The sequence below is a fragment of the Rhinoraja longicauda genome, chromosome 24, assembly GCF_053455715.1.
Source record: "Rhinoraja longicauda isolate Sanriku21f chromosome 24, sRhiLon1.1, whole genome shotgun sequence".
In the NCBI taxonomy this organism is placed as follows: domain Eukaryota; kingdom Metazoa; phylum Chordata; class Chondrichthyes; order Rajiformes; family Arhynchobatidae; genus Rhinoraja; species Rhinoraja longicauda.
The window spans coordinates 1,757,318-1,772,211 of record NC_135976.1 but is presented as its reverse complement, the minus strand read 5'-3'; the positions used below and the strand labels follow the sequence as shown (position 1 = coordinate 1,772,211).

The 14,894-nt window shown below is 48.0% G+C and overlaps 1 protein-coding gene across 1 annotated transcript in view; it reads right to left on the bottom strand.

Moving 5' to 3' along the window:
• foxp4 (forkhead box P4) overlaps window positions 1-14,894 on the bottom strand; it is a 319,253-nt gene that overhangs the window by 136,755 nt on the left and 167,604 nt on the right. Inside the window, 1 exon segment of the mRNA XM_078420290.1 lies at window positions 11,112-11,201. Coding sequence (XP_078276416.1) covers window positions 11,112-11,201 — 90 coding nt within the window.

Sequence of the window (14,894 nt, the reverse complement as noted above, 5' to 3'; positions counted from 1 at the left end):
AAGCATGGAGCAGGAGAGAGACAGCGAGAGCCATCAGTTTATTTAGTCTGCTTTGGATATTAACCACAATCCTGGAAGTGAAAGTAATCTGTAATAAGCTGCAGGCACACACGTCCTTCTGAGGAATCAACTCAACCTGTGGACCCATGCACTTCTCAGATTTATGTGTGTGTGTGTGTGTGAGTGTGTGTGTGTGTGTGTATGTACGTGTGTTTGTGTGTGTGCGTGCATGTGTATATATGTGTATGTATGTGTGTGTATATGTATATGTGTGTATGTATATGTGTGCATGTATGCATGTGTATGTATGTGTGTGTATGTATATGGCTGCACATGTGTGTGAGTGTGTGTATGTGCATGCATGCAAATGCATGTGTGTACTTGCATGTGTGTGTGGCTGTATGCGTGTGTGCGTGCGCATGTGTACGTGCATGCACATGTGCTCCAGTGCGTATGTATGTACTTGGATGCATGTGAGTGTGTACATGCATGTGCATGTGCATCTGTGTGCACATGTGTGTGTGTGTGTGTGTGTGTGTGTGTGTGTGTGTGTGTGTGTGTGTGTGTGTGTGTGTGTGTGTGTGTGTGTGTGTGTGTGTGTGTGTGTGTGTGTGTGTGTACACGTGCATGTGTGTGTGTGAGAGAGAGAAAGATCACTTCACCACATGGGAATCCCTCTCCCAGTTCTTGGCTCCACCTTATCCAACTTCCCATCTTTAAATCTGTCATTCAAGTGTAGAGTCCAATCACTGACACAGACACAGTCAAACGCCAGATCTGTCCCCTCGACAGACTGTAATTCCCTTGCTTGTCGATCCACTCTTCTGTCTTTTATTTCAAACAATTTGTAGCTTTCCTCCCCAGTTTTCCCCCCGTCAGTCCCGTTCCCCACTGCCCACAGATGGTCCCAGCGCTGCCTTGCTCTCTCAGCAGGAGCGAAGTCAGGGATGTCGGCAAACCAATGTTAGACCCCCTTGTGTGGATCGTTGGGAAGCCTAGTGTCTGCAGTGGGGTTGTGGAATGAACTGGAACTTAACCTATTTCATGCTGGTTATTGGGTATTTGTGAGAATGACAGGGGCTCCAGGGACAGAAGGTATCAGGAATGTCCAGGCATGTAGTTGAAGCCCACAGCCTGGACGTTGGACAGGCTGAGTTGAACAGTAAATGCCCCAGGTATACCACGCATGGTCTAATTTAATGGCAGGCCAGCCCGGGGGAGATGAACAGCATCCTTAGCAGCTTCAGACGCAAGTGAAAATCTGTCCAACTTAGTGTCAGGCCATGGGGCCTCAGTCATCCACCTTACAAAAGAACACCCCTCAAAAAACAAATGTATGTTTTCATGAAGTACAAATGTTTTTCCAGAGTGTTGTCCTGGGTTGCCACTCTGCACTGCTGGCTCCCATCTGCCGCGACCTCCAGGACTCACTGTGTGGAGTTTGCACGTTCTCCCTTCAATCATCTGGGTCTCCTCTGCACCCCGTAAGCACGTGGATTGGCCACTGTAATGTACCCCTTGTGTAGATCAGTGGTAAAATCTGGGGGCGGGGGTGGGAAATTAATGGGAATGTGGGGAGCTTAGACTATTGGTTATTAGTGAAACCTCCTGCCATTCCTTTCCCTATGTTACAGAGCGGCCTTCGATGTATCTTTCTCACTGAGCTCACAATGCAGTACGTTTAGTTTAGTTTAGAGTCACAGCACGGAAACAGGCCCTTCGGCCCACCGAGTCCGCACCAACCAGCTTTCCCTGCCCATTAACGCTACCTCACACATACACAGGAGGCAATTTTGCATTTATAACCAAGCCAATTAACCTACAAACCTGTAGGTCTTTGGAGTGTGGGAGGAAACCAAAGATCTCAGAGAAAACCCACGCAGGTCATGGGGAGAACGTACAAACTCTGTACAGACAGCGCCCATAGTCAGGATTGAACCCGGGTCTCTGGTGCTGTAAGGCAGCAACTCTACCGCTGCACCACCGTGCCATCCAGTGCAATGTTGAGAGGATGCACCATTGTAGGAGGAGTCGCAGTGCAGATGAATCATCCTCTGTCAACTAAGGCAGATTGACTGGATAGTGTTTTTTGATTCCGTCTTTTGCCTGTCGCTGTCTCCCAGGGTAGAGCTGGGGCACGGAACCTCAGACGCCAGTTACCTCCTGCCCCCACCCCCAGGGCATCTACCCCCATCCCCTGGTGACAATCCAACCCCTGGCAGCAAGGCTGCCTCCACAGTGGTGGGCAAACCCTCAATCACAATGGCCTGATCCTTGCATATCAGCATCTCAAGGTGTTACCATGGAACTGTCAGCCTTCAACTTGTAAATGGATCGACTGGAATCATGTACTGTCTTTCCGTTGACCAGTTAGCACGCGACAAAAAGCTTTACACTGCACATAGAAACATAGAAACATAAAAATAGATGCAGGAGGAGGCCACTTGGCCCTTCGAGCCAGCACCGAGGTAGATGATCAGCCATGATCGCAATGAATGCTTAACCAACCTGATCTCCCGGTGGCTGAGCACTTCAACTCCCCCTCCCACTCCCAGTCTGACCTTTCTGTCATGGGCCTCCTCCAGTGTCATAGTGAGGCCCACCACAAATTGGAGGAACAGCACCTCATATTTTGCTTGGGCAGCTTACAGCCCAGTGGTATGAACATTGACTTCTCTAACTTTAGATAGTTCCTCTGTCCCTCTCTTCCCCTCCCCCTTCCCAGATCTCCCTCTATCTTCCTGTCTCCACCTATATCCTTCCTTTGTCCCGCCCCCCTGACATCAGTCTGAAGAAGGGTCTCGACCCGAAACGTCACCTATTCCTTCTCACCCGAGATGCTGCCTGACCTGCTGAGTTACTCCAGCATTGTGCGTCCACCTGGCAATGAATTAAACTGGACTGAACTGCTGCAATCACATGTTTAATTGGGTGTGTGAGATTATTGCCCAGGCTCTGGATGAAATACGTTTTTAGTATCTGTTTTATCCCACCTTTGTTCTGCATGTTGCCAGCCTGTACCTGTGTGTGCCCGTGACTGTGCCAATATCTCACCGCCGTCTTCACTTGGACCTGGCCTGTGCTGAAACTCTAAGTGTTCCTTTCTTCCCCCACTCCCCCAATAATTAAATAATTATATCGGAATTGTCATGAATTCTGCAGCTCACACAAATCCTCAGAAGGTTATCAAAACAGAGCAGGGTGGAGAACAGCACCTGTCCAAACACTACAAGCGCCTGGCAGCTGGCCTGGAGCAGAGGACCAGACCACACCACCCTTGAGGGGGCAGGGGGAGGGGGGGCAGGGGGCCGGGGGGCAGGGGGAGGGGGTGCAGGGGGTCGTGGGAGGGTGGGAGCAGGCTGGGGAGAGGGAGCACGGAGAGGCCCAGAACAGGTCAGAGAGGAGGCAAGGGGGAGAGAGGAGCAGGACAAGAGGGAGAGGCAGAGAAATATGGCACAGGTAACAGGGAGAGAGGCAGGCATGGACAGGAGGAGGGAATGAGAGGGTGTGGGAGATAGGGGGACAATGCAGACAAGGACTGGAGAGGAGATGGTCTGGAGACGGAGGGATAGAGGTAGACAGACTGAAGGAATGGAGAGAAGGAGAGGGTGTGGGAGACAGAGGGAGGGAAGCAGACAGGTGACAAAGAGCAGAGTGGGTTGTGTTTTGACGGTATGAGCAGCAACATGAGGGGTAGAAATCAGCGACCTGTATTTAATTGATTGGCACTGAGTGAGAACCAGGCCGTCTCCTCGACCAAGGCTACTTACCCAAGGTTGGGTTTAAATGACCATTTCTCCCGGAGTGGTAAGCAGACAGAGAGACAGAATGTGGAGAGTGAGGGAGAGCAGGGGAGAGGGAGGCCTCCAGAAGACGCCCTGTGCTACAGACTGAAGTAGGGTCTCAACCAGAAACAACATCTATCCTCGTTCTCCAGAGATGATTCCTGACTCTCTGCGTTACCCGAGGACTTTGGGTCGTTTCCTGTACTCCATACCCAGCCTCGCCATCTGTTCTGGGCAGTGGGTACCACAATGGTTCAGCAGCCATCTCCACAGAGTAGAGTGGTAGCAAGTCCCCTCCAACTACAGTGACTGCACCCAGGAGTGGGATATATCTGCAGGACTAGAGGATCGCTCTGGGTGCAGCCAGAAAACATCTCAATGATTGGGTCACAGTTTGGTAATCTATATACTAAAACTCTCGTTTGTTTGTTTGTGTGTTCCTGAACTACAGCCAAAACGGTACACGATAGCACGACAATTTAGGCCCATCTTACTCACCGTCGTCCCTTTTGTGCTAATGGAAGAAGTTTCATTGAAATCGGTGTTATATTTAAAAAGTTATTCACATTTTAAAGTTTAATTCTATCTCCTAGGGAGGGAAGGGGGGAGGGAGGGAGGATAGAGGGGGATGGAGTGGTGGGGTGGGTGGAGGGAGGGGGAGGGGAGGATGGAGGGGGGAGGGGGAGGGGGAGGGGGGGAGGAGAGGGTGCTGCACCAATGCAGGAGAGGTTTGGGCCCAACGGGTCCACTTGGTCTAGACAGAGGTTAAAGCCTTCCTCCAGCCGCTACAAATGGGCATAGAATAAGATGCAATCATTGCATGATGTTTATTTCTGTTACAACATATTTCTTGCAGGATATGGGTGCGTTAGCCTGGTGAATCTTTATGAAAATGGGCAACATGGGTTCAGTGTAAGTCTGCTCTGGCAACCCTGAACATCTCAAAGGAAAATGAGAGACAGGATGTGGAGACAGAAAATGAGAAGACAGAATTTGTTTACTCTAATCAGTAAATGAAATACTTTTTAAAATGAAAGATATTTTCAAACCTGCTTAGCAGAGTCTTTTCATTTTGTGAAACAAATGCAAAGAAATGAAAAGTCGTCGGGTTCAGAAACCCCATCGCATTTTCATCATATTTTTCGGTTTCATACGTGACCACCTTACGACAAGACTCTTGGTGTCCAGCTCTGTTTTGTTATTGTTTTTCCTTTCTGTAACCTGCTCCATTACTAGCTGCACAACTAATTAACAGAGGCTTTACACTCGAGCCTTGGGTTCAGCCATTTTAATTCAGGATCCCGTTGGCTACTGCCTCATGGGTAATATATCCCCGGTAGTGCACCACAGAGCGCACTATTCCCATAACATTCCCCTTTAGTTACAAAACAGATATGTACAGGAACTTTACATGTATAGCAATAAATTACATTCTTCCATGGCATCTTATTTCACTGAGTCCAACATGTCTCCAACAGTCCATTTTCCAACATGCCTTTGACAATCCATTTCCGTGGTAGCTTCCAAATTCTCGTCCCTTGGATCTGCGACAGTTCAGTGCTTGGAATTATCTAAACTTTGAACAACACATGTCTGGTTCCTCATTCCCTTTCCCCTTTTTATTTATAAATTTGTTTGTTTATTTATTTATTTCGTTTTAAAATGGCCATTGCCACTACTTCTACATAAAACAATGCACATCAAACTATAACCGAAAATATAGCATTAACTTTTAAACATAACCTAATAACCTTTACATCTATATTCAACTACATGTACAGGCCCTATCCTTATTTGGGCACATAATCCTGCAGATAGCGTGGTTTTCGAACGCATCTACCAGATCTTGTTAGGGTTTGATGCTCCCTGGGGACCGGTGGTCGGCTCATAGGTCGATTGTCTCGCTCCGGTTCAGGCAACGTCACCAGGTCATCCAGGTCAACATCAGCACGATGACATGGCTCGTTGGTCTTCCTCAGATGGTCTCGCTCCGGTTCAGGCAACATCACCAGGTCATCCAGGTCAACATCAGTGCGATGACATGGCTCGTTGGTCTTCCTCAGATGGTCTCGCTCCGGTTCAGGCAACGTCACCAGATTATCCAGGTCAACATCAGCACGATGACATGGCTCGTTGGTCTTCCTCAGATGGTCTCGCTCCGGTTCAGGCAACATCACCAGGTCATCCAGGTCAACATCAGTGCGATGACATGGCTCGTTGGTCTTCCTCAGATGGCGCCTATTCCGACCATAGATGACGCCGTCCTCGGTTCTGACTTCATAAGATCTGGGTTGCGCAACACGGCCTACAACCACAGCCTTCCTCCAGGGCTGATGTTGATTATCGGTCGGCTTCACTCGAACTGGATGGCCAGCTTTCAGGGGAATCAGATCTTGAGATCCTCTGTTGTAGTAGTCTGCTTGTCTGTCTCTAGCTGCTCTCAACTCATCTCCTACCTTTTCCTGAATTTCAGGTTTGAGCAGCCTCTGAGTAGTCGGTAGAATGGTCCTGGTACATCTGTTCATCAATCTTTGAACTGGACTGCTACTCATGCCAGGTGTTGGTGTGTTGCGAAAAGTTAGTATGCTCAGGTAAGGGTCAGCTCTGGCAGCCTTAGCCTTCCTCAGCAATGACTTCGCAACTTTCACACTGCTCTCCGCCTTTCCATTACTCTGTGGATAATAGGGTGATGCGCTCGTATGTTCTTGGTAAATCTCTTGAACTCCTCAGCTGTGAACTGTGGCCCATTATCTGTGATGAGCTGACCTGGAATTCCATATCTTGAGAACTGGCCTTTGATTTTATGGATGACATTCACTACCAGTGTTTTCTCTAGATAGTCTATTTCCCAATATCCTGAGAAATAGTCCACAGTGACCAAATAGTTCCTTCCATCCAAGTGGAACAAATCTGTCCCCACCTTCGCCCATGGCCTCTCTGGAATTTCATGGGAATGCAGTGTTTCTTTTGGTTGCTCTTTCCCTAGAGCTTGACATGTCTCGCATTTCTGTACAAAGTCCTTGATTTCTGCACTCATACCATATGGTGTGTTAGATGTCGTAAGCTGAGAACTCTCATCATCTAGTTCCACATGCCAAAACCCATTCTTGGCATCAAACGTGCTAAAGGCCTTGGTCGGTGAGGACATCTTCCATCGTCGTCATTGGGTAATGACTTCCTTTAAGCCCCTTGTTCAGATCCCTCGGGTCTAAACACACTCTCAACTTCCCATTGGGCTTTTCTACACACACAAGGCTGGATACCCATGGTGTGTGGGTCTTTACTGGGGCAATTATTTCCACTTCTGTCAGTCTGCCTATCTCCTCTTTCAGCTTACTCCGTAAGGCTACAGGGACTCTTCGTGGTGGGTGGATCACCGGCGTTATGCTGTCAGCTACCAGCAGATGATACTTGCACTCAAATTTACCTGTCCCTTCAAACACATCGGCATACTCCGCTATTAATCTTTCCTTGTTCAGAGGGATTTCACTACCATTCAGTGTCATTATGTTCTCTGTACAAACTGAGATGAGCCCCATCTGCTGGGCTGCTCTGCTTCCCAGGGTTGGAATGCAGTCTTCCTCCAGGACTACATTTCCTTCCATTCTTTGGGTTCACCAGTCTCACCTTGCTTTTCCCAAGAGGCACCACTGTCGTATTGTTGTACATGGACAATACTTGCTTGGTTTCATCCACATCCTTTGCATACATCTTGGGAATGATGTTACATGTGGCTCCACTGTCCACCTGGAATTTTACTTCCTTCCCTTTCAGCATCATGGTCGCAAAGATTTTCTTTGGGAATTGAGTCTCCTCAACCCTGTGCACCCTTTCTGCTTTTCCTGCTTCTGGTTGCAGTTCCATTGTGTGAATGTCATCATCCTCTTGACTGTCATCATACTCATCACTGGAACTCTCCACTTCCACCACTGCATGCACAGGTTTTTTCCCTTTCTTTTCTTTCTTCTGCTGCCACTGGTTTTCCCTGCATTGTGAGATGAAATGATCTTTCTGATGGCATTTGAAACACTCCCTGCCATATGCCGGACATTTCTCCTTCTTTCTCTCATGTTTGTATCCACAGTATTTGCACTCTATGGTTGGCTGGTACCGTTTCCCCTCCTGCCTCACTGCACAGACATCTTGTTGCTGGTCCCCTAACAGGACATCAACTCTGGCCTTGGCCATCACCGAGGCCTGGCATGCCTTCACACACTTTTCTAAGCCAAGTGAGGTTTCTCGGAGAAGTCTTTCCCACAGCATGTCATCCCTTATGCCGCATATTATTCTATCACGTATCAGTGAATCCTTCAACTCTCTGAAACCGCAATGAGCTGCCAAGAGCTTCAGTTCTATTAAAAACTAATCAAAAGTCTCCCCTCTCTCTTGGCTCCTCATAAAGAATCTATACCTGTCGACGGTCTCCTTCTGCACGGTTTGACAATGCTGTTCGAAAGCATCGAGAGCCTGCACTAGCGTAACCTCTTGTACGTTGCCCTCCGGCATCAGTGTCTCTAGCGTTTGGTAGAGCTCTCTCCCTTGCGGTCCAACTAGGTACATGAGCAGTTTCCTCATTGTCTTGTCATCCTTCCCTTCCATGCTCAAATCAACATAGAGCTCAAACTCTTCCCTCCATTGTCTCCACTCCATTGGCAGGTCCCTTGCCTCAAAATTCAGTTGCCTAGGGGGCTTCAGTTGATCCATGTTCCTGATAAATCCGCCCCTCTGTCAATGGAAACAATGTAGGCTGCACAGTCGTCTCTCGGCAGTACTTACTCACAAACGTCGTCCGCTGTCGCCATGCACCCAATCAACTCTCGACGAATCCTGAAACAGGCCCCGATCTGACACCATGTTTTGTTAGTGTGCTTCCTTTCTGTAAACTGCTTCATTATAGCTACACAACTAATTAACCCAGGCTTTACACTCGAGCCTTGGGTTCAGCCATTTTAATTCAGGATCCCCTTGGCTACTGCCTCATGGGTATTATATCCTCGGTACTGAGCCACAGAGCGCGCTGTTCCCATAACAAGCTCCACCACCATGTTTGAACCCAGACTTGCTACCACAGCCACATGTGTTTTCTCGGTGCTGATTGCATCTCCACGTTCTGAACCATTCTACAATTCCTTGATTATCGTTTGCTTTGATCTGCCAATTTCACACCTTGCCCTTCCATACCTCTAGACTCCCTCTACCCTGACTCTCAGTCTGAAGAAAGGTCTCAGCCCAAGACGCCACCCATTCCTTCTCTCCAGAGATGCTGCCTGACCCACTGAGTTACTCCAGCTTGTTGTGTCTATTTACAAGACCTGTCGGGTTACAGTGTGCCTGAGCACACTGAGGGTTTGGTTGTAAATGTAGTTACTTCTCAAGTCAACAAAACTTCTTCAACAGAGAGCATGGGTATGGAACTCCAGCTCAGTTTTGATCACAAATGCTGGAAACAGTACACTATCATCTAATGGCATAACATCACGTCAGTCAGCATAGAGATAGACTCTTCACCCCACCAAGGCCAAGACAAGCATCATATGCACATTTACACTCACCTCACTTCCATCTCCCCACATTGCCCCCAGATGTTCCTGATTCCCTACACTCCAGGTACAGTTTGCAGTGACCCTCAACTGACCAATCTGCATGTCTTTGGGAGGTGGCAAGAAATTCAAAGGATCAAAAGAAGAACATGCAAACACCACACAGACAGCACCCAGGGTCAGGGCTGAGTCCAGGTAGCTGGAGCTGCGAGGCAGCAGCACTACCAGCTGCACTCTGTCCGACACTACCCTGTCAATTCCTGTTGTGTATCGTCATGGATCTATCGTGGCAAGTATCCCATGACTCTGGCAGTGACTCGCAGCAGATCAAGGACCACACGCCCATCAACATCTGCCCATCCACATCTGCCCATCCACATCTGCCAATCCACACCTGCCCACCCACACCAACCCATCAACATCTGCCCATGCACACCTGCTCACCCACACCTGCCCATCCACACCTGTCCATCAACATCTGCCCATCAACACCTGCCCATCAACGTCTGCCCACCCACATCTGCCCACCCACACCTGCCCATCAACATCAGTCCATGCACACCTGCCCACCCACACCTGCCCATCCACACCTGCCCATCAACACCTGCCCATCAACACCTGCCCATCAACATCTGCCCATCAACATCTGCCCATTAACATCTGCCCATCCACACCTGTCCATCAACACCTGCCCATCAACATCTGCCCATCAATACCTGGCCAACAACATCTGCCCATCCACACCTGCCCATTCACACCTGCCCATCAATGCCTGTCCGTCAACATCTGCCCACCCACACCTGCCCACCCACACCTGCCCATCCACACCTGCCCATCAATGCCTGCCCATCAACATCTGCCCACCCACACCTGCCCACCCACACCTGCCCATCCACATCTGCCCATCAACATCTGCCCATCAACATCTGCCAATCCACACCTGCCCATCCACACCTGCCCATCAACATCTGCCCATCCACATCTGCCTATCAACATCTGCCCATCCACACCTGCCCATCCACACCTGCCCACCCACATCTGGCTGTCAGTAAGCTAGGATGATATTTGTCAATCTGCAGTATTTTATTTTTGCAACATGCTCATCAACATCCCAGGAGCCAGGGCCACATCCTGAGGGGTCTGTGCAGTTTGATATGAGAATTTTAGCATTGGGAATCACATGATACGTTGAACTGACCAGTACAACCCCAGGGCAGGGATCTCACTTTCCAATGAATAACATTCCCACAGTCATTATTTGCTCTGTTCCCCCCTGCCCACTCACACTGAGCTTTAAATTTCACCCCCAAACTGGAGCTCCAATCCTATTCTACTGAGCCTGTGGTTCAGCGTTAGCCCCTGTGTGGTCGGTGCACAGTGTTAACTGCTGATGAAGTGACATTGAGCTGAGGTGTTATTACAGCTTCCCTCCGCACAGACACTGTCTAACTGACTGCTGCTTCCAGCGGCTACAGTTTGTTGCTGTACAGTTCACTCCTGTTTGATTCAGTGTGGCCTGTGCCTGTCTCAGTGTCAGGTCCTGGTCAGTAAACATTGGGTCAAAATAACCTATTTTCACTTCCAACTGTCGCGTGACAGTCTGTGACTGCCCAGTGTCAGCTTGCTGTACAGTAAGCATTCATTAACAGGAGACTATTTCCTTTAATTTGGTACTGTTCGACTCAGAGAATAATGCAGCACACTACTGACAGATCACCACTGTGGTCTGAGCTCCCATCTGTTGTCTGAACCACTCTGTATACGGTGAATGTTGTATAGTACAGACCTGGACTGTTTGCTGTTGCTTCTCGTTTGTGTTCGGGGAGTTGAGGCCTGTTGCTTGATGAAGTAAGAGTTGCCTGGCTGCCTGCAGGGCCTGCAGTGAAACAGGGAAAAGGAAGAGAAGTGAGAAAAACTCCAATGATCCACAAACACTTTACATGGTGGACCTTCCCCGACTGGGTGGTCGGACATCAATGAGGCCCTTGCAGCCAACACTTGTGCAGGCATTCATCTGACCATTCACATCTGTGTCTGACCATTCACATCTGGCATCTCTGATCATGCACAGCTGGATCTGACCATCCACATCTGGCAGATCTGACCACAGTGCTGCTGGGTCTGGAATGCTGCCACTTCACAGTAGCACCACCAAAGTGTCACAAAATGCAACGCTCACTTCTTCGATACAATCTACAGTAACACTTGGCAAATGAGGTGATGGCTCTGTGCCCCAGATGACTGCCACAACACAATCATTTTTGCCAAAAGTCTCAGCTTTGTGTTTCCTGCCAAAAAATAGAATGAATTATTCTACCCCAAGAAAATATTTTAGGTGTAACCCTTCATCTCCCATGGTGTCTACGCTGTGCAGAATGCAACTGTTCCCAGCTCCAACCTTCTTGTGAGTTTGGGCACCATCAGTGAGAATCACCTCCAGATTATAACAAGATAAGACACAGAATGCTGGAGATACTCAGCGGGACAGGCAGCATCTCTGGAGAGAGGTTCTTTCCAAAGAACTCCTTCTATCCAGAGATGCTGCCTGTCCCGCTGAGTTACTCCAGCATTGTGTGTCTATCTTCGGACACAAATATCTAATACTCAACCTGAGACCCATTAAGCTAACACCAGAAGATTGACAACAGCAGCTCGGTAGTGTCTGTCCTGAAGAACAATAACGGGTCTAAGAAGGTACAGGACATGGGTTTACTCAAACACAATGGACATCTGGCCAAAGAAGGTGGCAGAATGAGTTGTCTGAAGAAGTCATGTTTAAGGTAAATCCTAAATGGGGAAAAAGAGGTGAAAAGAAAAGGCAATTAAAGTCAGAGAGCCATAGAGTCATACAGCACAGAAACAGGCCCTTCAGCCCAACTTGCCTATGCTGACCAAAATGCCCCATCTACGCTAGTCCCACCTGCCCGCATTTGGCCCATATGCGTCTAAACCTTTCCTATCCATGTACCTGTCCAGGTTCAATAATAAAATGAATGATCAGAACAAATCTGCAAATGATGCATCAAATGTTTGAGGAAATTACGCTGATTACAATGAAAGGCTGTGCTTCAGTTTCCATTGATGGTTCCTGTTTCAGGTGTGGTCAATTCAACACAACATCATCACTTTTCATGGGTAGGAAGGAACTGCAGATGCTGGTTTAAACCAAAGATCGACACAAAAAGCTGGAGTAACTCAATGGATTGGACAGATGCTGGCCCATCAACACTTTCCATCTTTATGGCAGCTTTGACATGGTGGAATGGTCCCAAGCTGTTTCAAACACCAATCAATGCTGAGCTACGTAAGGATATACGAGGGGTGTTGTCCAAAGGAATAAGCTTTCAGGAGACACTGAATGGAGGGCAGACAGACAGGGAAGTACATAGAGCCATACATAGAGCCATACATAGAGCCATACACTGGATGAGTTTAAGAGAGATTTAGATAGAACTCTGGGGGCTAGTGAAATCAAGGGATATGAGGAGAAGTTGGGCACAGGTTACTGATTGTGGATGATCAGCCATGATCACACTGAATGGTGGTGCTGACTCGAAGGGCCGAATGGCCTCCTCCTGCACCTACTTTCTATGTTTCTATGTTTCTATGTTTTGCACAGCAAGGTGCCACAAACAGTAACATATTAATGTCCTGACCATTGTCTTTAGTGCAGTTGGTGGGTAAACAGTTACAGGGGAGAGGATGTCTGGAGATGTCTCCAGGTACTCCACGATAACAGCTTGTTGGATCGTTCACCTTCACTTGAGAAGCAGACGTGACCCTTTCTAAAGAAGAGAGGTACAGAGGACCTCAGATTCTGGTCTACAAAAAAGACACAATGTGCGTGCGTGCGTGCGTGCGTGACTCAGCACGCCATGCAACATCTTGGCAGAATAATGATAGGACTAGAGAGCGTTCCTGAGCTGTTACCTACCTCATTGGAGACTCTCAGACTTTCTTTAATCGGACTTTACCAGACTTTATCTTGCACTAAACGTTATTCATGTTATTCTCTTTATCATGTGTTTGCACAATGTGGATGGCTCGATTGTAATCATGTGTAGGAAGGAACTGCAGATGCTGGTTTACACCGAAGATAGACACAAAATGTTGGAGTAACTCAGTGGGACAGGCAGCATCTCTGGAGAGAAGGAATGGGTGACGTTTCGGGTCGGGACCCATCTTCAGTGTTGTCTTTCCCCGGACTGGTTAGCATGCAACAAAAGCTTTCCATTGTACCCTGGTACACGTGACAATATTCTAAACTCAAACTCAACTCAAACTCAGGTGACGTTTTGGGTCGTGACCCTTCATCAGACTGAACACAACCTGAACTCTTCATAGAACATAGGGTTGCACAGTGAAAGGATGCAGAAATTCACTGTGATTCTTTAACTTGGGAAATCTTATGTGTAAACTTGGGAAAAACCCATTTGTTGATGCTGGCCATCAGTTATAGAAAAGTTCAACAGGAAATGTAAATGGCAGGACTGATGCAATCCATTTGAGATGAGTGCACCGTTCAGCATTGTGGAAGGATTATGTGCACTTGGGAAATGCTGCTGAACCAACTCACAGAAGGACTGGGAGAGAACTAGAGGTGATGGTAGACTTTAGTTACTGTGCACTCATGACCCAAAAATGCTTCATTCATATAGCACCTCATGGCCTGAGGTCATCCTTCAGAATTCCACAGCCAATTGAATAGCTTTGAATTGTAGTCAGTTTTGTAATGTTGGAAACAGCAGAGCTGGTTCAGCTAAAAGGACACAGAGTGCTGGGGTAACTCAGTGGGTCAGGCAGCATCTCTGGAGAACATGGATAGGTACAAACTCCTGGGGTAACTCAGCGGGTCAGACAGCATCTCTGGAGAACATGGATAGGTACAAAGTCCTGGGGTAACTCAGCGGGTCAGGCAGCATCTCTGGAGAACATGGATAGGTACAAAGTCCTGGGGTAACTCAGCGGGTCAGGCAGCATTTCTGGAGAACATGGATAGGTACAAAATCCTGGGGTAACTCAGCGGGTCAGGCAGCATCACTGGAGAACATGGATCAGTGACTTTTCTGTTTCAGTGGTGTATGGATCTGTGGTTTCTGAGCTCCAGTTGAGTTCTGATCAAGTAACAGACCGAGTTGCGTTGACAATTTGTCACTGAGAAGCTGAGATCATGTTTGTGCCCTTGGAAAGGGCAAAGTGAGGACAGGAAACGTTTTACAGTGAGGGCCAGGGTACTTCTGATTTGAAAAGAAGTTAAGAAAGTTCAGTAAGTTTAAGCCCTAAAGGAAATGGGATGAGAAGACTTTATCAAAGTATGTTGAAAGGAAGTGCAGATGCTGGTGTAACCGAAGATAGACACAAAAAGCTGGAGTAACTGAGCGGGTCAGGCAGCATCTCTGGACAACTATATTACCCCTAATGGCCTAAGCTTGACTATCTCGTGATCCACTAACTCAAATCCAATGGCTAGCACTCACCCAAATGGTTAAGTTGTAACCCTAACTTAATTCCGTAACTCTAAATCCTAACTAACACTCCAACTCATAAACTGAAGAGCTAACATTAAAAG